The sequence below is a fragment of the Gymnodraco acuticeps genome, unplaced genomic scaffold, assembly GCF_902827175.1.
Source record: "Gymnodraco acuticeps unplaced genomic scaffold, fGymAcu1.1, whole genome shotgun sequence".
Lineage (NCBI taxonomy): Eukaryota > Metazoa > Chordata > Actinopteri > Perciformes > Bathydraconidae > Gymnodraco > Gymnodraco acuticeps.
In genome coordinates, this window is record NW_022990060.1 from 33252 (window position 1) to 60940 (window position 27689).

General features: G+C 43.6%; 1 protein-coding gene across 2 annotated transcripts in view; it reads left to right on the forward strand.

Annotated features, from left to right (window-relative positions):
• The window catches only part of LOC117546003 (transmembrane protein 255B), a 44143-nt gene extending 25047 nt beyond the window's left edge, over positions 1-19096 (forward strand). The window contains exons 8-9 of one of the 2 annotated variants that reach the window (XM_034216081.1): positions 17431-17541; positions 18465-19096. In XM_034216081.1, the coding sequence (XP_034071972.1) occupies positions 17431-17541; positions 18465-18566 (213 nt within the window). In that variant the 3' untranslated portion in view covers positions 18567-19096. The remainder of the gene's footprint in view (positions 1-17430; positions 17542-18464) is intronic. The other variant, XM_034216082.1, reaches the window with a different exon arrangement.
• The last annotated feature ends 8593 nt before the right edge of the window (positions 19097-27689 follow it).

Here is a 27689-nt window from a genome sequence, read left to right on the forward strand (position 1 = left end):
TGTTGATGTAGAAGAGACATGAAGAAGAGGGGACACATGTTGATGTAGAAGAGACATGAAGAAGAGGGGACACATGTTGATGTAGAAGAGACATGAAGAAGAGGGGACACATGTTGATGTAGAAGAGACATGAAGAAGAGGGGACACATGTTGATGAAGAAGAGACATGGAGAAGAGGGGACACATGTTGATGTAGAAGAGACATGGAGAAGAGGGGACACATGTTGATGTAGAAGAGACATGGAGAAGAGGGGACACATGTTGATGTAGAAGAGACATGGAGAAGAGGGGACACATGTTGATGTAGAAGAGACATGAAGAAGTGGGGACACATGTTGTATTGTAGAAGAGACATGAAGAAGAGGGGACACATGTTGATGTAGAAGAGACATGAAGAAGAGGGGACACATGTTGATGTAGAAGAGACATGAAGAAGAGGGGGACACATGTTGATGTAGAAGAGACATGAAGAAGAGGGGACACATGTTGATGTAGAAGAGACATGAAGAAGAGGGGACACATGTTGATGTAGAAGAGGCATGAGGAAGATGGGACACATGTTGATGTATAAGAGACATGAAGAAGAGGGGACACATGTTGATGTAGAAGAGACATGAAGAAGAGGGGACACATGTTGATGTAGAAGAGACATGAAGAAGAGGGGACACATGTTGATGTAGAAGAGACATGAAGAAGAGGGGACACATGTTGATGTAGAAGAGACATGAAGAAGAGAGGACACATGTTGATGAAGAAGAGACATGAATAATAATAATAATAATAATAATAATAGCTTCGATTTATATAGCGCCTTTCAGGGGACCCAAGGTCGCTTCACAAGTAATAGGGCAAAGACAAACATAACAAAACAAAAGACAGACAAACAGAACAACAGATCGATTTAGGGGCCGAAAGCCTTGGCAAACAGATGGGTCTTGAGGGCCCTTTTGAAGGCTTCAAGTGTGGGGATGTTGCGTATCTCCGCAGGGAGAGCGTTCCAGAGGGTGGGGGCTGCCACACTGAAGGCTCTGTCCCCGTAGGTTCGCAGTTTGGTGCGGGGGGTGGTAAGCAGGCCAGAGTCTGAGGACCGCAGGTTCCGGGGTGGGGCATGTGGGTGAAGGATGTCCGATAGGTACTGGGGGGCAAGGGCATGGAGGGATTTGTAGGTAAGGAGGAGGATTTTGTAGGATATGCGGGACTTGACCGGCAACCAGTGTAGGTGGATGAGGGTGGGAGTGATGTGCTGCCACGGCTTTGTGTGCGTGAGTACCCTAGCAGCACAGTTTTGGACATACTGGAGCCTGTCCAGGGTTTTGTTGGGAACCCCGAACAGGACACCATTGCAGTAGTCCAAGCGGGTGGTGACAAATGCATGGACTAGGGTTTCGGCAACCGACTCCGAGAGTGACGGTCGGAGTCTGGCAATGTTCCTCAGGTGATAAAAGGCCGATTTGGTCACAGATTTGACGTGGGAATGGAAGGAAAGGGTGGAGTCGAGGATGACACCCAGGTTGCGGGCTTCAGGAGATGGGGAGATGGAGCAGCCGTCAACCCCTCGTCATGAAGAAGAGGGGACACATGTTGATGAAGAAGAGACATGAAGAAGAGGGGACACATGTTGATGAAGAAGAGACATGAAGAAGAGGGGAACAGGGGAGATATCTCCGAACATTGAGGTTAACAGCATGTCCTTTAACTTTTTATTCATCCATAAAAAGAAGAAATAACTACTAATCCATGTAATGACTCTTAGCATGGTCAGCATTCAGAAAGAGACATAAATCACATGATGTATGATGTTCCAGGCCTTTTACTGCTAAGAGCTAATCTCTTTACAACATAACTCAGATAGCAGACGGATATAACTCATGCTCAGTTTCACAAATAGTTTATGGAGCCACACAGTATTTATATATGTGTTATGGTATCTAAGGAAAGACTGGGTATATAGTACACAATGTCAAACATTTGATTTGTAATAGTTTGAAGCCTTTAAATCAATCCACCATTATGTTCAGCTCTGCTCAGACCTCTATTGGTCCACACACATCAAAAGCATTCCTCCTCTCCTCCTGCAGCTCTTAAAACCATCGACTGTAGCAGCTACTGGGTTTATTAAGGAAGGATGAAACTAAAATACATTGAAGACGTTTTTAAAAGGCCTTATTATGCTTTTCGGGGGTTTTCCCTTTGCTGTAGTGTGTTATACAGGTTTGTGTGAGAAATGGTCTGCAGAGGCTAAAATCCCAAAGTTACAAAGTAAGGCTAATGGCACATAGGACATATCTAAGCGGTTGACCAATTACAACAGAGCCGACCAGCTAACCAATCAGAGCAGACTGGGCTCTGGTTTCAGACAGAGGGTGCAGTCGAATAGTCCAAAAATCAGCTCCTATCGTCTAACCCTTGACCTCTGAGTGAAACATCACAGGGTTAAGGGTTAGTGCTGTGGTTCCCAACCTGGGGGGCCAAAGATCGCAGGGGGGGCGCCAGGCCTCAGATGATTTGAGGCCAAATATCATATTTAGACTTTTTTTTTTTTTACATATAATTGTAAAGCAATACATGATTGTCACTAAAAGCCTTGTCTCTACATTACAATAAAATATAAAAAATAATTGATTAATTAATTTGAATAACAATTCAAGTTAGTAGCTAAAGGCATAAAAAGACAGAAATGTATAATACTTTCTTTAATATAAATGTTTCTTCTGCCCGTTAAGTGTCCAAACCAGGCTTTTCTGGATAAGCGCATTTTTAAAACACAGTCATTGTCCATGCCGGTTTCAGTTGGATTATTCGTCAGTTGCTCCGATCAGATCGGTCTCCTCCATTTTGATTATTTACGACTTTTGAATCCACATAAGCACATAGGCAAAATCCGGCTTACTTTGAGCATGTGTTTTAAACAGTTTCATCCCTTTGTGAATTGTTTCCACTTCCGCCGTCCTTTAATTTCTTCGGCGGGAATCCAAATGAATTAATCCTGAGTCCAATTACCATCAAAGTCACTCCAATAGTGCTCCTTAATTACGCTTTCATCCTCCTTTAACAAAATACTTCACATTCATCCAGTTTGTGACAGTAGTTGTAGCATTTTTGAGACTTTTATACTTTAATTACCGCTGTTGTGCCCCCCCCCCCCCCCCCCCTTTGTGTGTGTGTGTGTGTGTGGGGGGGGGGGCGCAACTTCCAACAGGAGTCATTTGGGGGGGCTCTTGGGAAAAAAGGTTGGGAACCACTGGGTTAGTGGATAGGAGAATTCAAAAGGACTTAGGAGAAGAGACCGCGGTGCTTTAGAGAATCCGAATGCACTTTCACTATCCGACGTGTTTATGATGCGCCAGCGGACGTCCTGAATGTGCGTCTGCTGCTGTGGGGTAACCATGGAAACTACAGTTTTCTATACAGAGGACTACAACATGGATGTTCAATAAGAACGAGGGACTACTGTAAACTCATCTAGAGACTCTGCACCGTGCTCTGATGCTGTTGCTTTATGCTTTATGAACGTGAACAACAGAGAAACATATTCTTCATGAACAAAGTTGGAATTTAAATAAAAAAGGAAAGTGAAACTTGTGCTCGCCCTCCTCAACGTTCATATTTCTCCTTTTGATTATAACACTGATGAACGTTCAAAACAAAGCACTTTGCCAACTTACCACATACGTTTTAAAATGCTTAATAAGCACCGTAACTTTCATGATATAATTTCTCGGACATAATCGGTTGTTTCCGTGAACGGCCGACTGTCGTGCGACGGCAAATGCTGCGGCCGCAAGGCATTGTGGGGCAGCATTTTCTCCTCCCTTTCATAAAGGGAGGTCCAGTGGTTCCTAAGCTAAAGGAGGTTATAAAGGAAGTTTGAAACCTCCTTTCCTATCATCTAGAGCAGGGGAGTCAAACTCAAACACACAGTGGGCCAAAATAAAAAAATGGGTACTAGTCGAGGGCCGGACTGGTTCAATGTTTATTGCAGAACGTATTGAAATGAACTTATTGCACATATTAAACCTGGAACTAACAAAGCTTAAATTATTGCCTATAAAAACAACATGAAACATTAAATAATCAGTTGCATTCATTTCTTATGGCTCTATCTGCAGCTTTTCCAGAGTCATTTCTTATGATTACATTTCTCCACAGGCCAACAACAGCTTCAACAAAACTATTTCCCTCAAAGAGAAAACCAAACATGCCCTGTTGTCGTGAGAGAGAAAGTGCAGAAGGAAACATCCATTAAACTCAGGTTGCTGCTCTGTGATGCTAGCTCAGATACTTGGCATCTCATCTTGGGAGCAAGTTCATCAATGTTTGGGCTCAGGCTCTGAGCTGAGGAGACCCTCAGGATGGAGTGAAGGTGTGCGTGCAATACACCGGCGGGCCAGATCTAATAGGAATTAGAAATTATCCTGCGGGCCGAAATTAAATCCACCACGGGCCTGATTTGGCCCCCGGGCCTTGAGTTTGACACATGTGCTCTAGAGAATTCGAACGGCTCTTATCATGGCTGCCACTGAGGGACTTCCGGGTCATTTCACTCCGTTAGGAAGGTTCTTAAACTAAACGGACTATTCGACCGCAACCTGAGGGTGAAAGAGGTGCTGCAGCACAGGCAGTATGAGAAAAATAAAGAGCTTTTTGAACATTAAAGCATGGAGACATGTCCCAGTAGAGCAGGGGTGGCCAACCAGTCAGAGGTTAAGAGCCACATTTGTATGTTACTGCAAAGAGCCACATCAACACAGTCACTGATACCGCTTGTTTCAGTTTTTTGTTTTCTGGAGACAAGATTTCAACCACGTCACTGATGCATTTTTGTGGCATTGGGATATATTTTCTAAATCCTCTGGAGCAGAGAGAGGAGCTGTGGATTATTGTTATTGATTAATGCATCAGTGTTTCTTAGGGTCAAAAACACTAAACCCACAACTTAAGATAAAAGCGTTTAGTTTATTTAATAAAAGAGCACATGTTCAATGTGAAAAGTGACAGTAGTTATAGATTATTTGCAATTTGGTGCTATATATATTTATTTTTTTAATTGAATTTCAGGGGGGGGGCGCGGGGCTCCGTTGGCGGGGCGCAGCGCCCCTCCAAGACAATGGTAGGGGAAACACTGAATAGTGTTTAATCAACGATAGGTTTCCCCCCCCTCAAAGGTGATTGGTTCACTGCATCGCAGGTATTATTGTGATTGGCTCTTGGGCCACATCAAAATTAGACGCGCTGTCATCCTCTCATACTGACACCTGACACCACACGTAGGGAGAGCCGGGACGAAAGTAACGGAGCGATTTTATCCGAGCCCAAACAACTTTGACCGGCCAAATTACGTCAGAATGATCAGCATTCAATACTTAACAGACCTACTAAATATCAGGTTTAACTGTCAGGAGTAGCTAGTGTTGTCACGATACCAACATTTTGGTTTCGATACCAAGTCAAGAATTGCGATTCCGATTATTTTTCTTAAAAAAAGGGAAACAGTCTTAAATGTAATTATTGTGCTTTATTTCACACCAGAACCAGAACCATAACACAAACTTTTAAACAATGAGAACAATAAATAAAATAAATGACAAGAATTCGTATAAAATAAAATAAAAATAAATAAATGTCTTACAGACAGGCCTTGTGGTGTCCGTAGGCTTGCCCTCACTGTCAGAGATATAGCTAAAATACTTCCACATTTCGCTTCTGGCGTCTTTTTTGTCAACAAGCCGAGGCGCAGCGGCAGTTGCACTCCCACTTGCAGCCATGCTTCTCGTTTTCTCACATGCTCTGGCAGCTAGCGCGTGCACGAGAGAGGGGAGGGACTTAGAGCGTGCTTGAGAGGGAGGGACTGCAGGCACGGCTAAAGTGCAGGGAGTGGAAGCAGAGCGCTGAACACACACGGCTCTTATTAAAACGGCGCTTTCTCACCGGAGTACTTTCCCCCGTCATTCTTAAAGTACCGATACTAATGAAACGGAGGAATCGTAACGTTTTTAACGGCAGGGTATCGCGGTACCTTTCAAGTATTGGTACAGCGTGCAACACTTGTCAGGAGTCAGTGTCTCTCCCCCAAACTCACACATAAAATTCGATATGAACTGAAGAGCCGCATGAAACTAGGCAAAGAGCCGCATGCGGCTCGAGAGCCGCGGGTTGGCCACCCCTGCAGTAGAGACACAGAGTACTAATACCCACCGGAAAATGAGCAGAATAGATCCCCTTAATTTGGGAACATAATTTGGGATAATTAATGGGACCCAGCCTCATTGAGCTTTCAGCTGCCAGGGATCAGCTGATTTGGCCTGATTGATCCATCCTGCTGAATAACATAATCCACCCTGTAATTAATGGTCTCAGTTCCCTTCCTCATACTACGTGTGTGTGTGTGTGTGTGTGTGTGTGTGTGTGTGTGTCTGTGTGTGTGTGTGTGTGTGCGCGTGCGTGCGTGTGTGTGTGCGCGTGCGTGCGTGCGTGCGTGCGTGTGTGTGTGTGTGTGTGTCCCTTGATAAGACTCCAGACCTGTAGGAGTGAAGATCTGCATATCTGGTTATTTGACATGTGGAATTCTGTTGGCAATATATTAAATGAAAGACCGGAACCAACAGTTTAAAGAAGCAGATTACATATCTTCGGCATGAAGCAGAACAACACTAGAGCACTCATTTATTAAAGGTTTTAGCAGGGATCTGTATCAATCATTTAAATGTTGATAAAACTAAGGTAATGCTATTTTTTCAAAAGCTAAAAAGACACCAGACAGTGCTTTGGATATTGTTACTATGCAAGGACAAGTACTCAAAGTGGTTACCTGTTATAAATACCTTGGTATCTGGCTTGATGATTGTCTCACTTTTAAACTTCATGTCAATAACCTGCTTAAAAAGCTGAGGGTTAGACTAGGTTTCTTCTTCAGGAACAAGTCCTGTTTCTCACTTGAGGCCAGGAAAAGGCTCTGTGACCTTTGACCTGTGCTGGACTATGGTGATCTGATCTATATGAATGCACCTGCCAATTGCCTGAACAAGTTAGATGCCGCCTATCACAGCGCACTGAGATTTGTCACAAATTGTAAAGCACTTACTCATCACTGTACCCTGTATGCCAAGGCAGGTCTGCCATCACTTACTGTACGGAGGCTCAGTCATTGGTACACGTTTATTTATAAAGCTTTGTTGGGTAAACTCCCGTATTATATCTGCTCTGATAACACAGAGAGTTGCAAGCAGCTATTGTCTGAGATCGCATGATGTAGTATTGTTAGATGTGCCAAGAGCAAGGACTGTCTTAGGTAAGACAGCTTTTATGTGCAGCTCCACTTGCTTGGAACAGTCTTCAGCAAGAATTGAAACTGAGCAATCTCATTCCTCTGCATGTTTTTAAAGCTAGGCTAAATGAAATGCTCGTTGATACGACATGAGGCAGATGGGATGCAGTATCACGTCTAGATGACCCATTTGTGGAAATATTCCTGGTTACAAGGCAAGTTTATCTATGTAGCATATTTAAACTGAATGCAAAAGTCCTTGAACAAATTACGTTAAAAGCATTAAAGGTCCCATGTCATGGCCATTTCTACTGATCATAATTCCATTGTTGAGGTCTACTAGAATAGATGTACATTGTGCAATTTTCCAAACTCACATTGGTCTCTCATACAGCATCTCTGTATAGTATGTGTATTCACTCTCTGTCCTAAATGGCTTGTTGGAGCTCCTGCCCCCCCCCCCTCCCTGTGAGCCCAGTGGCCGTCTGCGAGACAGCGAGACCCAGCCCGAAACACACACACACCCGCAGCCTGGCTGGGAGTTTGTGTGTGTGCCCAGGCTGAGTTCCGCGGTGTCTCGCTGTCTCGCCGACCCCACACCAGTGAGCCAGCTCACAGTGTCCCGCTCCTCGCAGCAGCGAGCCTCGCAACGTCCCGCCAAGTGTGTGTGTGCAAGCCCGCCTTAACCTGCCATCAGGCCCTGGGGCTGATAGGTTTTGTAGGCCCCCTATTTAAACAACAAATCAAAGTCATTTATAGCCTCGGCAGGCTCTGTGATCGCACTTCTCCACTCTGCTCTATGCGCGCATGGTCCTCTCCTCCAGATGAGTGACGTATCGGGCCTCCCTCATGTATCTGTCCGGTTGCCGTTGGCTCCCCTCCACGTAGCAAGTCCTCGTCGTCCTCCCCATCTCCTCCAACGGATAATGTCCCTCCTGTCTGTTTTTCCTCTCCCGCTACTCCATCGCTATCAGAACCAGACGGCCTACTTGGCTCTGAGGCGCCGCGGCCGGCACCGCTGCCGCTCGGTACAGAACTCATCTGTCCTTCCTCCTCATCCTGGCCTACAGGTTTAAAATAACCTGTAAGCTTCGGCATGTTTTGTAATAGCTGCTTGTCTCGAAACTCCTTTTCCCTCAACAATTTCCTTTTCCGAGGGCCACTCTCAAACTTTTTCTTCTCCGACATTTTCTCCTAAACAACCTTCATCTGTCACTCAATCACTCGCAATTTGAATAAGTCACATGTGAAACATATTCTCATTCTGATTGGCTGTTAAGTGGTGCCCACGGACTGTTACGGAGTCATCTCTGGAATCCATCGATCTGATTGATTAGCGGAGCAAATGATCAAAGTAGTATGGAGGGAAGCTATTTGCGTTTGGATTACTGGTCTGAGGGAAGCTCACGAGTGTGTGTGTGTGTGTGTGTGTGTGTGTGTGTGTGTGTGTGTGTTGTTGGAGATTTGGAGGGATAACTGGTCCGCTTTTCAAATCTCCGCGCGTTCCTATGAAGCTGGTTATAATACAGGAAGGAATCCATAGCTACAAAGTAACCGTTAACAATAATCTACTTTAATGGCAATATGACAATGCAATACAATCATTACAATACAACATGATATATTACAGTTATATTGCAATGCTTAAGGAGTAATGCCGGCTTACTCCTGCTCTAGTCCGCATACTACAGAGCTACTTTCACCCGAGGGCAGCATGTGAAGAAGAGGCCGAACGCCAGGGATCCTCCGGATATATACCAGAGTAAGAAGGAGGGGTTTGGTGTTAGGTCAGCTGGTCATCTTTTCAGGTGATCTCATTGGGAGACGCAACGCAGCAGGAAACGCAGCAGGAAACCAAACAGGCTCACTTTCCAACAAAAGGTCTCAAGGCCTGCATACCTACACCTCCCCCACAGAGCCATAAAACCCTGTTTACTCCAACCAGCCCAGAATGTTTATAGCCATTTGTAGTCCTTACATTTATGAAAGGATAAAACAGAGAAATCAATATAAAACACAAACACAGGTATTGTTTGAACAGTATTCACTTAACTGCTACTATTGATAAGCACCAGAGAAACCCAAGGGACCTCTCTTAACATCACAAACACTGCAGCTTGATCTAAGTTGAATGCAAATCAGGACATGCTCTCACCTTCCCCCATCTTCCTTTGTCCTCAAAAACACATGTCAACAGGCCCCAAATGCAGCTCACAGTTTTACCCAAATTATTCTCATTTTAAGCTTATCCATAGTTTGCTAACATGAATAAATACAAATATAACTCTACAAATCCCCCTTTTTATCTCCTTCTCCAGAGATAAACTTAGACAAGGCATTTTGAAATATACCCACGGTCATTCTTTTCTACTGTGTCCGTAAATCCACCCGAAGCTGGTATTCAGAGTACTTGAAACCTTCATGGAGACCGAACACCACTTTCCATGGCAGTGAAGGAACCATGAGGGGGTAGCTGAGTGCTAGAATCATCAGCCCCCCCCCCCCGAGGAATAGCCCACAAGGACAGCTAATAGGGAGGGGGAGATGCAGCTTTCCCTTCACGGGTAGAACTGATCAGAGCGAAGTAGACTCCTCTGCTGCGCCGTCCTGGCTTGCCGTGTCTTTGTCTCCCAATCCGCTGACGGCAGCTTCTGGGCTGCCTGCTAGAGAGATGTCTTCCTCCTCCTCGTCCTCCGGCCCGCTGATGGCGGCTTCCGGGTCGATGCTGTAGAGATGTCTCCAGGGTCCTCCTTCTCCGGCCCGCTGATGATGCCTCCCGGGTCGTCTGCTGTAAGGATGTCTCCAGGGTCCTGCTCCTCCAGTCTGCTGCTTCCGAGTAGTCCACGTCTGCCAGGGCCACGTCCGTCCTGATGTCGTCCCCTGGTCCTAGTAGGTGGTTTCCCCGCCGCACACTGGCTCCCGTGGTACGAGCTGTCCCCCTTTTCTCCCAGGCAGACGGCATAAGAGGTCCGCTGGGTCACTCGGTCGGGGTCGGAGAGCCTGGGGTTGAGCCACTTTGTCCTCGTGCTTCTCGGGTCCCCCTTTTGGCGCCGGTGACCTGTGTGGAGAAATCTGATACAACTCCCTCAAGCCTACGCTCAGCTGTTTTGACCCACTTGGAGCCTGTTGGTGGGGTGTCTTGAAACAACAGCCGTCTGTGAACAGGTTTTCTAAATTAATTGTAGACCTCCTATCTGCCAGTGCAGCTTCAGAATCTTAATACTTGGATTGTGCCAACTAAATAAGAACCCCAACATCTTTAGGTAAACTAAATAACATATTTCAATAGCTCTGAATTTCTGACAAGCATCTGTGTTTATTTTTAAATGAAATCCTATTTAAAACCCAAATATAATATGAACTGCTAATGTTTCTGGTAAAGAAACACACTAATGTTATGGATTCAAAAACAACCAAAATCACGATGCTAACAAAGTGAATGATTTCCTGGTGATACTGCTTCTACCTGTCAGTGCTTAGATATTATCACGCTGAAAAAATGAATACAGAATTCCAACAAACTGTCATCAAATGTCTTTCTATTATAAATTTAGATTAAATGTATATCCCCATAATGACCTAAATAATAAAGTATATGGCTCTTACTTCTTTACCAGGCTAGTTACAGGATGTTGTCTAAATTAAATTCTGTCTCAATACATTACTATGTTTTAGCTTTAACTGTAATATGTTCTTTCTACATTTCAAACCTCAGTTGCTCTAATGTCTGTTAAAATATTACAAAATTGTTTCATTATCACAGGTCAACTTCTTCGGTTTCACAGTAGCCCCTTGGCCACTGCTTCTTTGTTACCTGTTATAATTCAAATCAATATTTAGAAACATCTCAACATTCATCAAACAGTATCTTATCCCCAGATATGGAGCAGGTTAATTACATTCAATGCTCAATCCTTAAAAAATGTAAATTGTGAATTTTACAGCCATGTTGACATTTATACATTATACTTACTCACTCCCCCTTTTTACACATGAAATCATGTGTAACAAAAGCCTGTAATGGGAGGGGAACAAAAACTGTCAGGTAATTGGTTAGGAACATAACGAACATTATTATCATTATTTCCACAGTGAACACTTCAGTGAAAAGAAGTGTTCCTCTCCGTCCTTCAGGCCTAAAAGAAACAGAATCTTCAGATTGTAGTTTTACATTAGCAAACCGCCAACTCATGTGAGAGGAAAATATCACATGTGCGGTTTCCCCTTTTTGTGGAATTTTTAGGAAACCTCTCGTTTCCCTTGGAGCTCCAAAATAATATGTTAGTCCAAAAACATGCTTGGTTAGTTATTGTTTTAGAATCATGCAGTTACACTGATCACATGCCGGCATACATTCACACTCACACTGTCTGGTCGTCATGTCAAGTTTGGTCAGGTTCACCCCAGAGTCAGTCATCCACAGTGCCTTGTCAAGTTACACTGTCGGTCAGGGTCAAAGGTCAGTTGGTCTCCGTCTTTTTTGGCCATGTGTCGTGCTCTGCAGAGACTTTGACATTTCAGCATAGGCCAGTATCCTTTGTCTACAAAAATATGTCACGATTTCAACTATAATTTTCAAGATGATTCTCACTTGTCATTGGGACTTCCGCCTCCCACTTTTCCTGAAACTTGGTACAAAACTCACTTCCTTCGAGTACCACTACTAATTAAAATGTCTAATGATCTATTTCAGAAACTTTTGAACAATAACTATTATCTTGAGTCAAAACATTACTAGGATCTGTGTCGCTCTGCATTTCATAGGTCATTATAATTCTGGTCTACTTAAAAAACGATGTTAAACTCTTTAGCAGTGTGTGGAACCTTGGGTGTCCGAACATGCAACAATTACTCCCTCCTTTATCAAGGATTTAAAACCGAAGTCTGGTAATAACTATGCCACAATGGTGAAATCAACACTTTAGATTGGAATTTAATATGTGGCTTGGCACTAGCCATTAATACAAACAAAGATTTGTCCTATAGAGTGGTTCCTAACCAATGAGATCACTACTTTATTCACACGTGAATAAAAATGTCTTAAAGAATGAATTGTTAACATGATGAAAATATTGAAGAATATGGTTCTACTCTGTCAGTGTGTTTTAGGATGATTATCATTTTACTTTAATAGTTTCCTCTTTACTGCTATTTTTAATTTACCAAATGATTAATAAATCTTTCTGTCTTTATGAAGTTAATTCAAGTTATTTAAATGTGCGTTTCGTGAATAAGTGTGTTTATGTGTAACTCACTCATTCCCGTTCTCCTTTTCTCCTCCCCTGGTTTTCTCAAGCCGTGACCCCGGCCTCCTCACTTCTAATCGACCATGCCAACTCCTCTGATTCTGTCTTCTCTTCAGTCCATCAGCTGTTGAATCCATCCGCTGTAACTTTTGTAGGCCGCCATTGGCCCAGTCACATCTGCAGCCCCATCATGCCACTGTTGTTGCACTCCTCCTTTACAGTCTCTCTGCTGTTTTTATGGAGGGCGGATTCTGCTCTCATGTCTATTGTGCCAAATCTCGCGGCGCAGTTTGGAACTTCATGTCCTGTTTGAGGGACCGATGAGAGTATCTCTCTGTATGTCAGCATGCTGGTTTGGTTCTGGATGCCACAGGTGGAGATAGTTCTGGCTGCAGTCTTGATGTAGTCTTGTTGTTGTTGGTGGTTCAGCTCTGGTTCTCTGTCTGTACGATGGAGAAGGAGGAGTCTCCTGTTGGGTTAGGTCTCGTTGTCTGCTTGGAGGGTCGGGATCAAAGCCTTTCTAACTCAGAGGGGGAGTCCAGGTCCCGGTACACATTACCTATAAGAAGTCTAGCACACTGATGTTAAATAAATCCAACCCTTTCCACTCTGTCTAATCATACTATCTGTCTTAGTTGTTAAATGCCATCTAAACAACATAATTAATGTCTACTTATGATATTACAAAAACTAACTCCAAAAATTGTTTCATCCATTGTTACATATTTACCCAACACAACTCTGAAATACTTACATGTTTCCAGCATCACATATTCCACACACTATGAAAGAACATCTCCATATCTTCTCTCATTTTAAATCCCACTGTTACTTCGAACAATAGTAAACCTGCAGAGCACACCAATCGGATCACAGTAATGAAATTTGAATCAAGTGTAGGCCTATGTCTTCTTTCTGAACATTTATTTATATTGTCTACATTTGCAAACAGTTCGAGTGTAAAATGTGTTTTGCACAATGTATTTACACTCTACAGATTCTTGAGTTTACTCATCTCCTGGTGCTGTCGTTGTAAAAAATGTTCAATCCCTTATTGTTTTGTACCAGTTTACCAAACAATACCGGCCAGCAATGTAATGATTAAACTCTAAGCTCGCATAAGTTTCAAGGGTGTGATACCCCCTTTCAGCCACTAGATGGCAGCAGCAGAAGTTTCAAGGGTGTGATACCCCCTTTCATCCACTAGATGGCAGCAGCAGAAGTTTCAAGGGTGTGATACCCCCTTTCAGCCACTAGATGGCAGCAGCAGAAGTTTCCAGACAAAGGGAAACGCTCTACCTTGGTTTAATATATAACAGACCTCTGGCTTTAAGCTTTTAGCATTGGTCTGTTATTTAAACCCCAGTTTTAAACGGCGACTCGATCTGATATATCGAGTTTTCAGGTTTTGCCGTGCAGGATTCAAACCTCGCATTCACACAAACTGCACCATTTCTACGCCACTCAGGAATAAACACCTGCAGATCCGCGCCAAACTGCTCTATTTCACGTCACGCAGGACTTTCGTCTACCTGTCGATCCACGTTTACGTTTTGTATATAACTTTCCTAACATAGTAAAATATGCATTGTATATTCCATTTAAACTATAAAAACACTGTGAAACGCCTACAGACAATCCTAAAGTTTTAGCGTATCCAATTACAGACAGGCGACTTTCATCGTCTGCTTACCTTATTTGCAAAGTTGCAGAGTCCTGCTGATTGTCTGAGATGTTTGAAAGCGTCTGAATTCTTCCTCAGCTTCGTTATAGACGTCGGGTCACCATTTTGTTGGAGATTTGGAGGGATAACTGGTCCGCTTTTCAAATCTCCGCGCGTTCCTATGAAGCTGGTTATAATACAGGAAGGAATCCATAGCTACAAAGTAACCGTTAACAATAATCTACTTTAATGGCAATATGACAATGCAATACAATCATTACAATACAACATGATATATTACAGTTATATTGCAATGCTTAAGGAGTAATGCCGGCTTACTCCTGCTCTAGTCCGCATACTACAGAGCTACTTTCACCCGAGGGCAGCATGTGAAGAAGAGGCCGAACGCCAGGGATCCTCCGGATATATACCAGAGTAAGAAGGAGGGGTTTGGTGTTAGGTCAGCTGGTCATCTTTTCAGGTGATCTCATTGGGAGACGCAACGCAGCAGGAAACGCAGCAGGAAACCAAACAGGCTCACTTTCCAACAAAAGGTCTCAAGGCCTGCATACCTACACCTCCCCCACAGAGCCATAAAACCCTGTTTACTCCAACCAGCCCAGAATGTTTATAGCCATTTGTAGTCCTTACATTTATGAAAGGATAAAACAGAGAAATCAATATAAAACACAAACACAGGTATTGTTTGAACAGTATTCACTTAACTGCTACTATTGATAAGCACCAGAGAAACCCAAGGGACCTCTCTTAACATCACAAACACTGCAGCTTGATCTAAGTTGAATGCAAATCAGGACATGCTCTCACCTTCCCCCATCTTCCTTTGTCCTCAAAAACACATGTCAACAGGCCCCAAATGCAGCTCACAGTTTTACCCAAATTATTCTCATTTTAAGCTTATCCATAGTTTGCTAACATGAATAAATACAAATATAACTCTACAGTGTGTGTGTGTGTGTGTGTGTGTGTGTGTGTGTTTGTGTAATTTTGCGTTTGTGTGTATTGTGTTTGTTTCCTGGGGAAAACCCTCACGAGAAACACCGGCTGTTGTTATGCCTGCTGTGATGTTAAGTTACTCCGTTCTCCGCTTGTATTTATGCCGTTACAACTTCAACGTTGTATTTATTATCTGAATTTGCCGAAACAAGTTTAATATTCTGAAAGCCAAGACTTTGTTTAATTGAAATCAGATGAAAACAAACTGTAACGGACCCTGCCGTGTTATCTATGATTACTACACGCCTTACATTCATAATTTCAGCGGGAGGGAGGGGGGCGGCGCTGCGGAACAGCAGGATGGCGAGTGAGAGCTGTCATCTTCCCTTTACAAGCTTCAAAAATGTATTTATTGTGTGATTTTGGAAATAAAAGTTTCATATTCTGAAAGCCAAGACTTTGTTTATTTAACATTTTTTTTAAAACACCCGGAAAAAAAAAAAAATATTTAAAAAAAAAAAAAAATGTATTAGATATAGGCCCCCGATCTCCGTAGGCCCCTGGGCTTCAGCCCAGGTCAGCCCGTGAATTAAGGCGGCCCTGTGTGTGTGTGTGAGGAAGTCCGCGGATTGGTCCAAACGTAACGGCTCCTCTACGTTACGTCACTATACCCAGGAAGCAAACAATGGAAAAAGAGAAATCCCCAACGAGGCGTTCTGGGGCAGCATAGACAGGTTCTGTGTTAGAGTTTTACTCGCTACAGGGTGTACTTTGAGGGTTTGTGACTCTGCAGACAGTTTACATGCAGAAAAAGCTACATAACACAAGGGGACGGGTAATAACCGGAGAAGCATGACATGGGACCTTTAAGAAATGGTAGTAGCTGATTACATTTAATTAGGAAGGGTTAAGTAATCAGATCAGAAAAAAGTAAGGAATCAGCACAGATTACATTTGAATTCATTTGTTACCAAGTCACATTTTTAAAGGAATAACATTTTTGATTGCATCATTAAAATATGGCCATTTAAGTTCTAATGTCCTACTTGAGCACAGAGGACAGAGGTGAAGCTTATATACCGGTCGTAATAGTTTTTTAGCAAAAATGAAATCAAAATGTAGTAAAGAAATGTCAGTTTTGGTGTTTTCTGATGTTGCCAGGCTACAAATCTGATCCAAACACACTCACTCAGTCCTGATGAAGCACATGTACTGAGTTAGGATCCTTTGTTATTTAACAATAAAGTGTTTTTCCAAAGGAGTGATGAGTTCATCCAGCAGTATCCAGAGTGTTTGCTGCCAAATGTGAATGAAATATGACTGTTTTGTTATAAATATTCAGTTCTCTGAGTGTGTCTGACACTCTGGCTGACCGTATAGAGTCAACCGTTTAAAAACTCATTTTACCTCAATAAAATGTTTTAATATTGATGTTTGAGGCTGCATTATATTCATGGTACGATGAAGGGATTGTGTCATACATTACATTACATTTGCTAGACGCTTTTATCCAAAGCGACTTACATACATTCAGTACTGTGGACAATCCCCACAGGAGCAATTTGGGGTGAAGTGTCTCAGGGACACAACGACATGCTGACTGCAGTGGGACTCGAACTTGCTACCCCCTGAATTGAAGTCCATCATACTACCCACTGAGCCACAGCCTCCTAATACAGTGTGTTTGTCCTTTTGTGCATGCTCCTTTGTCTATAAGTTGTTTTAATATTGCTAATATGGAAACAGCAACATGTCATGTGTGTAGCATTTAAGTCCAAGACAATGTATCTGCATGTCCTCCTTCACCCTCTGACGCAGATGCTCCAACTGCAGCCGTTATCTCCCTTAAGGAGGGGCTGCCCTAGCAAGTTGTTGTTGTTACCAGTTTACGACCGGGCAACTCTCGGTCAGAGATAGTTTATTGTTGTGGGACATCTGGAACACATCCTTCTTCGGGGAGTAGAGGACCCATACAACCTTGAGACCTCAGAAATCGTGAGCATTTCAAAACCAGGAAAGGAGTGAGCAGAGGGTAGAGTTGTCGATTCTTGTTCTGTTTTCTGTGACTAAAGAGACGCGCTACCATGGAAACCAAACAATGGTGTAGCTGTATTAAAGTCTGAGTGGAAACAGTCCTGAGTAAATCTGATTTTGTCTGAAATCGGGAGAAATGCATAAGTTTGAGACTTAGCATCTGACCACCCTGTGTGTGTGTGTGTGTGTGTGTGTGTGTGTGTGTGTGTGTGTGTGTGTGTGTGTGTGTGTGTGTGTGTGTGTGTGTGTGTGTGTGTTTGTTTCAGAGGAGCATTAGCAGTGTGAGCGAGTCCTCTGAGAGCGCAGCATCTTCCCCGACAGCTCCCCTGCTGATGGACACCAACACACACACAGCTCACCGGCTCTACCCAGTGATTGTGCGTGCGCACGCACACACACACACACACACACACACACACACACACACACACACACACACACACACACACACACACACACACACACACACACACACACACACCAGGACAAGATGATATTAGAAACACTTGTATGTGTGTGGTCTCTAGTTTGCCTCTGTCAGTGAGACTAACCATTTTATAAGTATGCAAATTAATATAATTATTACTAGTATTAGTTCAACTCTATGTATGAGTACTTTTAATAACAAGATTTACAAAGTGGTCATGAAGGATGGGTCATGACCGAAAGAACGAGATCGCGGATACAAGCGGCCGAGATGGGTTTTCTCCGCAGGGTGGCTGGTGTCTCCCTTAGGGATAAGGTGAGAAGTTCGGTCATCAGGGAGGGACTCGGAGTTGAGCCGCTCCTCCTTCGCGTCGAAAGGAGCCAGTTGAGGTGGTTCGGGCACCTAGTTAGGATGCCACCTGGGCGCCTCCCTAGGGAGGTGTTCCAGGCACGTCCAGCTGGGAAGAGACCAAGGGGTAGACCTAGGACCAGGTGGAGGGATTATATCTCTTCGCTGGCCTGGGAGCGCCTTGGGATCCCCCAGTCAGAGCTGGTTGATGTCGCCAGGGAAAATAAAGTTTGGGGCTCTCTGCTGGAACTGCTACCCCCGCGACCCGACCACGGATAAGCGGGAGAAGATGGATGGATGGATGGATTTACAAAGTGCTTCTTATAGAAAATTTAAAAAAATGTATAAAAGCAGTAACAACAATAGATTTGTATTATAAATAACAACATGAAATAATAATAATAATAATAACAACACTGTGTAATAGCGTAAAGTAAGAGTGAGATGATAAAACCCAAATTACATAACGTTTAATCCACAGAAAATATCTTTGACTTTTGGCTTTTCTTTGTCTCACTCTTCCAGGAATCCTCGATGTTCTTCCCCCCATCCTCCCCTCCTCACCCAGAGTCTCCCCATCCATCCTCCCCCCCGCTGCCTTACAGAGTCAACGGCCTCTCTGCATGAGCCCCGTCAACACATGACCACAATGGGACACATGTTTTATTAGTTGCCGATGTGAATCTTATATTATGTCTGCTGAATCCTATGCAAAGACTTTTTCCAAATGTCATAAATATAATGCAAATATATAATCATATTTTACTGTAAAGTAAACTCAAATTGATGTTGTTATTTCTCACCTTGGAGTTTTACAAATATGAAAAGCCAGATATGAATCAATCATGTTTCCATTTAACATTTCCTGGATGCTGGTTGCTCTCACAGATGAACTCTTAGTCAGATTGAACTCTGGACGATCAGATCAAATGTCTTCAGTTGTGTGTGTGCACATGATCAGTTATGTAATATTAAATAATCAACTGTATTACTTTACCAGACGTCAGTGAAAACAAACACAGAAGTGTAGACATCATGTGGACAAAACTGAAATGCATATTTTAAAATATCAATACTCAAACTAATATGACACATACGTTTTTGTAATGAATATTAATATTATTATGTTTTGTAATAAAGTTTGATACTTGCCCTTTAAAGCCTTTCACTTATTGCACTAATTGAACACGTGGTGTGTAAAATATGTTGGCAGAATATATGTTGCTGCATTTGCCAGGAAAAGATACGCCCATAAACATCTGAACCACAGAAACAACTTTAGACATGTTGGAGATATGTTTGGTGTCGTGTTCATTTGTATGTGTTTCGAGCTTTGTGTGTTTACTTGTGGTTATTCCCCTTTTTGCACAACGAGTGTTAACTGGAGTATGAGGGGAGCTTTAATGATTTAGTGATCAACACACGAGGCCGTTAGTTTAAAGGGGACCTATCATGCAAAATGCACTTTTGTATGTCTTTTATACATAAAGATGTGTCCCCGGTGCGTCAGGGAACTCACACAGCGTCAGAAAATAAAACCCTCTCTCTTTTCCTCCGTACCCAAATCTCTAAAAACGGGGCTACAACGGAGCTGATCCAGATTTGCGTCCGATATGACGTAATATCTGAAATGTGGACCCACGGCCCAATCAGAAACGTTGCTATCAGAAACAATGCCTGACTGTTTTGGACGTAATATGGTCGGTATACATTAGCATCGCTAACACTCAGAGCTAGCCTGTACTGGAGAGCATGTGTGTGAAGAAGCAGGAAATAAAAAGGACCTCACCTTGTGGTATAACCGGCAAGAGAGAAAGCCTTTGAGCTCCAGACTGTTTCAGATCCTTGATAATCCATGATATGGCGTTTCATCACGGCAGCATTTAGTTTAGTAGCTTCCGGGTCCCGCATGAGCTCAGACCCCTCCTTTTTTGTATCAATTTTTTTTAAAGCTTTATTCCCCAAATCAGCACTTTTGAAACAGGAAGTGAAATAGAGGGATATGAGGCATGCCAGTGTTTCCACTAGGATGGAGTCAGAGCAGCGGTGCAAAGGCACGTGAGCCCAGCATAATGTGAGCGCGGAGTGCGTGGAATTTTTTAGTGTGTGCATGTGCGAAGTGCGCCCCGCCAATTTGTTTCTATGTGTCTGCCAGCACAAGAAAGGCTCTTGAGGCCTAGTACCAGGGCCGGTTCTAGCCAATTTGCTGCCCTAGGCGAGATTTTAGGCGAGATTTTATATATAAAGAATAAATGAAAAATCTCTACAAAAGACAAATACACTACAAAAACAGAAACGTATTGACATAGGTAATAGATGTCAAAATGGCTTCAAATGTATTCAGTATAGTATGAACATGTTTGAATTGGGGGGTGGACGTCACATCCTCTAGGGGGGCCCGGGGGTATGCCCCGCCGGGAAGATTTTTTTTGAAAATGTTAAAGTAAAATGCTTCAATCTGGTGCACTTTGAGCACACAATTACTAGAGACTAGATCTAGGGGGTACAACTCTAAAACACCCATATGAAAAAGATCAGTTTACATTTTAATAATTAAATAAGTATGTGAACATAACCAATAACCTACCATAGCCAATAACAAATAAATGTAATGTATTTTATTTTTGTGGTTCATTTATATTCAGGCCTCGTCAGCATCCTTATCCTCCTGGACATCTCCGCCGCATTCGACACAGTCTCCCACACTATCCTACTCAACCGCCTATCCGTCTACCTTGGCCTCTCTGGTACAGCCCTCTCCTGGTTCCATTCCTACCTCTCCAACAGGCAACAGTTTGTGACCATCGGAAAATCCAGCTCTCCCCCAGCCCCTGTCAACCAAGGTGTGCCGCAAGGTTCAGTGCTCGGCCCCCTTCTATTCAACATCTACATGCTCCCCCTCGGTGAAATCATCCGCCGACATGGTCTCAACTTCCACTCCTATGCCGACGACACCCAACTCTACATCACTACCAATCCATCATCCCAGCTACCCCCACTGTCACTTGTCAACTGCCTCCGCGACATCCAAGCCTGGATGTCAAAAAATCTACTTAAACTCAACAATAACAAAACAGAGCTCATGGTTGTGGCCCCAAAAATACTGCTCCGGAAGGTTGGAGATCTGCTCCTCACCATCGATGGCGGCTCCATCCACCCTTCCCCTGAGGTTCGCAGCCTGGGCGTCACTCTGGACTCCAGCCTCACCTTCAACTCCCACATCAGATCTACTGTCAAAACTGCTTTCTTTCACCTACGAAACATCTCCAGACTCCGGCCCTCTCTCCCCGACCCCGTTGCAGAAACATTAATTCATACCTTCATCTCTACTCGTCTGGACTACTGCAATGGAGTTCTGTTCGGGGTCACCAGCAAAGCCCTGGACAGGCTCCAGTACGTCCAGAACTCTGCAGCCAGGCTCCTCACCCACACTAAGCCCTGGCAACACATCACCCCTACCCTCATCCACCTTCACTGGCTCCCGGTCAAGTCACGCATCCAGTACAAACTCCTCCTGCTAACTTACAAATCTCTCCACTACCTAGCCCCTCCATACATCTCTGACCTCCTTCAGCCCTACACCCCCTCTCGTCACCTGCGGTCCTCTGACAAAGGGCTGCTCTCCATCCAGCGCTCCAAGCTGAAAACATTTGGCAACAGAGCCTTCAGTGTCGCAGCCCCCACCCTCTGGAATTCTCTCCCCTGTGCAATCAGGAATGCAGACACTCTGGACACCTTCAAAAAACACCTCAAACACCATCTGTTCACTCAGGCCTTTGGCCTCAACTAATATACAGTACTCAGCAACCTGTTCCTGTTTTTGTTTTCTTCAGCCTATGTATCTTTATTATTACTTTTTGTTTTGTTACTTCCCATTGTAAAGCGTCCTTGGGTTTCGTGAAAGGCGCTATATAAATTGAAATTATTATTATTATTATTATTATATCTTATTTTACCTTAACATTTATTTATTTATGCATATTTTTGTATCTCTCCAACTTTAAACAATATTTTTGGTTGACTGTCCTATAGTATACATTGGAATGATTTCAAACCTGTTTTTATTTATCCTAATAATTATAAAGGAGTGCCTTGGAAATATGTGTTTACATAATTTGTGGTCAAAACGTTTGAGACCCACTGAGATAACTTAAAAACTAAAATTAACTATCTAAAAACTCAGAGTCCTCTACCTCACTGAGCCTCTCAGTCTGACAGGAGAGCTCTCCTCCACCCTGGTTGTAGAAACATCTACTTCTTATATCCGTTAGCGCAGCTAGCACCAGATTCTAATAACAACAGCACCGGTACCGGTGTGCCCTCTCTCTCTCCCTCGCTCCCACACTCGCACTTTGGCTGTGAGCTGCGGGCGCCTGATAAGCCAACATCTCCCACTTTCATCACTTACAGCGCCCATCGTACAGGGCAAATGAAAAGTGTTACCGGGGTGAAAAGGGTGTTACATTTACTTAATTATGAATGTTGTTACATCAAGGCCGATAATTAGGATGAACGCCAACGGTCAAAAATGTTTTTCCCCTCCCAGAGTTGTCAGCGCAGCGCCCCCCAGATCTGGCGCCCACTATGGCGACCACCTAAAATCCGCCCTGCCAGTACATACAGTGGCAATGTCTCAAGATTTAGCAAAAATACACCTTTATTGAACATACAGTAACACAAATACTACAAATTCACATAACAAACAATCAAAAAGGAAAAATGATTATTATTTTAATAAAAAATAAAAAAAGTTAAAACATTTTTATTTTTTTTGGGTACCTGGCTGGCGCCCCCTAGCAGTGGCGCGCATATTTCAGCAGCGGCGCTGCGCCGCCACTATTTGTATATAGGGGAAACACATGCTAGAATGGGTGATCTGTTTGGTATTTTTGAGCAAAACACTTGTTTTTTTTATTGTTTTTTATATATTTATATATCTGAGACCTATGCTATTGCCTAAAAATAGCATGATAGGTGACCTTTAAGAATAAAATACAAGATAAACAACAAAAATAAATATACAGACGAGGAGTACAAATGTGCAATTTAAAGATATGTTAAAATAAAGATATTTATATGAAAATAAGAGTAGCGTGTAGTAAAGTGCATGAGGATGGCCTGTGGATGATCTGTTGGATGAGGTTGAGAGGACAGAGTCGTGGCACAGCAGGCAATCAACCACCCACTGCTGAAATATGAAAAGAGATATGAGGACAACCTTCAGGAACAGTGATGACGGTAAAAAAAAATCGCGATTTGCTTTCTAATATCCAAATTGTATATGCAAAGTAAACAGACCAAAAGAAAAGAAAGCCACTGGTGCAGAAGGAGTTTTTAAACCCAGTCAATCACTAAATATAGAGGTTTCAGTCAAATAAACACAGGATTTAGCTTTCTGAAGTGCAATGTATGATGCTCGGTGTCGACGGTGGAAACAAACTAAGCAGCCAGAGAAAAACAACAAGGCCACACAATTTGGAGAGACAGTTCCACAACCAAACTAAAGTTATTTATCCGTCTAGTTTACTTTAAAGGTCACCTATTATGGTGACTTGGAGTTTCAGGCTCTGCACTTTCCCTCCTCACCTCATACCTCAAAGACCGCACCTACAGGGTTACTTGGAAAGGGTCGGAGTCCGACCCTTGTCAATTAACTACAGGGGTCCCTCAGGGCTCTGTTCTTGGTCCCCTCCTCTTCTCCTTGTACACAAACTCGCTCGGATCTGTCATTAGCCCGCATGGTTTTTCATACCACTGCTACGCTGACGACACCCAATTAATTCTGTCCTTTCCCCGCTCAGAGACCCAGGTCGTCGCACGCATCTCTGCTTGTCTAGCTGACATCTCTCAGTGGATGTCTGCTCATCACCTCAAGCTCAACCTTGACAAGACTGAACTGCTTTTCCTTCCGGGAAAAGATTGTCCCACTCTTGACCTGACAATCAACATCGGCACCTCTGTTGTTTCCCCGACTCAGACTGCAAGGAATCTGGGTGTGATCCTAGATAACAACCTGTCCTTCACTGCAAACATCGCTGCTACAACCCGCTGCTGCAGATACACGCTTTACAACATCAGGAGGATACGTCCCGAGCTGACCCAGAAAGCGACGCAGGTTCTGGTCTAGGCTCTCGTCATCTCACGCCTAGACTACTGCAACTCCCTCCTGGCTGGTCTACCTGCATGTGCCATCCGACCTCTGCAGCTCATTCAGAATGCAGCGGCTCGTCTGGTCTTCAACCTTCCTAAATTCTCCCACACCACTCCGCTCCTCCGCTCCCTTCACTGGCTTCCGGTAACTGCTAGAATCCACTTCAAGACAATGGTACTTGCGTACCATGCTGCGAATGGATCTGGCCCTTCCTACATCCAGGACATGGTTAAACTGTATACCCCAGCACGTGCACTCCGCTCTGCATCAGCCAAACGGCTCGCTGCACCCTCGCTGCGAAGGGGACCCAAGTTCCCATCAGCAAAAACACGTGGGTTTGCTATCCTGGCTCCAAAATTGTGGAATGAGCTCCCCATTGACATCAGGACAGCAGATAGCTTACACACCTTCCGACACAGACTGAAAACTCATCTCTTTCGACTCCACTTCGAGCAATAGAACTATTAACAAAGCACTTATATACTAATAAAGGACTGGCTTACCTAAAGCCAGTTGAGTAGCACTTGAAATGTTTTTGCTCTATGAAACCTGATGTACTTATATGATTCTGTTTTCTTCAAGTTTGTATTTTGTTGGTCGAACGCACTTATTGTAAGTTGCTTTGGATAAAAGCGTCAGCTAAACGCAATGTAATGTAATGTATTATGCCAAATCCACTTTTTCATGTCTTTTATACATCAACATGTGTCCCCTATAAAAAAAGAATATAATATCCAATATAAAGGATTGAAACAGTGAGTTCACGACCTTTGCTCATTAAAGATCCCCTATTATACTGTTTTTCATCAATATATTATAGGTCTCAGATATATACAAAACATGTTTCTGAAGTGTTTGGCTCCAAACACCGAACTGATCATTGCAGCATTACCCATAATCCCCTCTGTTTCAGCCCTGTTTCCAACGTGCTGATTCTCTGTCTGTGACTTTAGATGAAAATAAGGAGCCACTCCCCACGCCCCTCTGAGAGAGATTTGGTTAAAAATAACACTATAGGCGCGTTCACACCGGAGTACTTTTACCCGTACTTTTCCCGTTTAGTTCCGATAGTTCCTGGAATTTTGCATTCACACCAAAAAGAGTGCTTAGTTCCGAGAACTTTTACCCCCCTTTTTAGTGCCTGCTAGAGGTGGGACTATCCGAAAAAAGTACCAATTTCTGATTGGCTGGGCGAATTGCAAACCATGCCCCGTAAAACTCTGAAAAGTTTTGTGAAGCCGCCATTGTATTTGCTGGCATTAGCATTATTAGCATTAGCATTAGCCCCGCGCACCAACGGAGAGAGAATAACTTATGGCAACACAAAAGAAAACATGGGAGCGGTGGAGATGAGGAGGTGTCGGCGTTCTGGCGATTTACTCGGAAGGCTTTTTGTCCTGATCCATTTATAGCCAGTCCCCAACTCCGGGGACTTCCGGCCGGGGACTTCGGGTGGCAGTATACGCCGTGAAGTTTTTTGCGGCCTGCCAATAAACCCAAAGCAGAAGAAGAAGAAGTGACGTCAGCGGCTTCATTTGCCTAATCTTCCCTCAGGGAATTTATTCCGCTGTGAACACGATCGGCTCTTAGTTCCATGGGGGAACTAAGTGCTGGGAACTAAGTACGGCAAAGTACTTGGTGTGAAAGCGGCTAATGGTGCTCTAGGAGGAGATTCAGGTGATATGGTTGGGGGTACCTTGGTTGGTGATTGGCCAATGGTTACACAAGCCAAAACATCATTGACATCACAAAGTGGCCAAAATCTGATCACCTCATTTTCAGACAGGTTTTTATAGAAATGGATCAGCACAAAAAGAGAGAGAATCTTTGTTCCTGAAACTTTCAAGTCTCTTTCCACAGAGGGGACACATGTTGATGTAGAAGAGACATGAAGAAGAGGGGGCACATGTTGATGTAGAAGAGACATGAAGAAGAGGGGACACATGTTGATGTAGAAGAGACATGAAGAAGAGGGGACACATGTTGATGTAGAAGAGACATGAAGAAGAGGGGACACATGTTGATGTAGAAGAGACATGAAGAAGAGGGGACACATGTTGATGTAGAAGAGACATGAAGAAGAGGGGACACATGTTGATGTAGAAGAGACATGAAGAAGAGGGGACACATGTTGATGTAGAAGCAGGGGCGGACTGGGACTACAAATCAGCCCGGGACTCTCGACCGGCCCACTTCGGTACCGCGGGCCCACCGCAAGTAAATACCGCTAGTAAATTGTCGACGGGGACAGGGGGGGGGGGGGTAGACAATTTACTAGCGGTAGACATTAAGGGTAAATAATGTCTACCTCCGGGCCGGTGGACTTGTATTATCACTGGCCCCACCATTGTAACCACTGGCCCAGAGCATTCGTCCAAAAAAAATCGACTAATAATGAAGAAAATTAACACATTTGTTGCAATAGTAATTTATGCACTAACTACATTACTACTTGTACTACAACATTTTAATCATCAGTTCTTCCTCATTTTCCTCAATTGTTCATATTTGGTTTATTAAAATAATGATATTGTGGTCATTGTTAAAACATGTCTGCTATTATTATGAGTAGCCTATTATTATTTGTATAATGCACTTTCTGCCTTCCTGTCATTAGGAGTTAGAAATGTAATGGCTATGTAATTGATTTGATTAGAACCTTCATTATCCTAAACTGCTGGGACATTTCGCCAATACCTTTATATTGTCTACTCTTCACTTACTTGTCAGCATAGGTCGGCATTGATGTACAGAGCCGACAGAAGGCCTTGTTTATATTGGCATCTTATTGAGAGGTGCAGCTGCCAGTGACGCGTCCTAAAACCAGGAAGTAAGCTGCTGGTTCCCTCGATAAGGGTTTTGGAAAATAGCTGGAAATAAGGTCTGTGGAAAACAAACCTGTTTGATAAATGCACGTTTTGTTCAGCCGGATAATATCCACATGTCTACCCTACTTTTATAATTTTCGAATCATAAATCTAATCGATAGATTATAAAAGGGTTTTAGTACGCGTCACTGCACCACTAGAAGCCAACTCCATCGATCAAGCTGGCTGAAACTTTCTCTCCCTCTTCTTCTCATGCTCCCTGTCACTCTCCTTTAACTCCTCCGGTGACTTTCTTTTATTTGAAGATTGTTTTTTGCCCGGCGCTTGGCCGGTTACCGCTGGTATTAAAAACATTTGGCAAATGGTTAGGTGGCGCGATAGTCTGTAGTGAAGGAGCGCGCTCCCGCTCACGGGAGCCTGCTCGCGCTGCGCTCCGCAGAAAACAGCGGTTTGCTTTTCACCCAAAAACGACAACCGACTCACGGAACGCTATGTTGTAGCGTTGATAAACGAAACAATTTAACTAAATTGCTAGTCAAAATACCAATACCACAGGACAATTATTTTAAAGCAATATTTTTAGTGGCCCGAGCGGGCAAGTGGAAAGTACGTTATGCTGGCCTGGGGTGTCTAAATAGTGCTTCCGGGCCAGCGGGCCATTTAATGTCGAGCCCTGCCGGTTACCGGCCGGCTCACATCGTCCGACCGGCCCACTTCAGTACCGGCCCATCGGGATTCGTCCCGAACGTCCCGATGGCCAGTCCGCCCCTG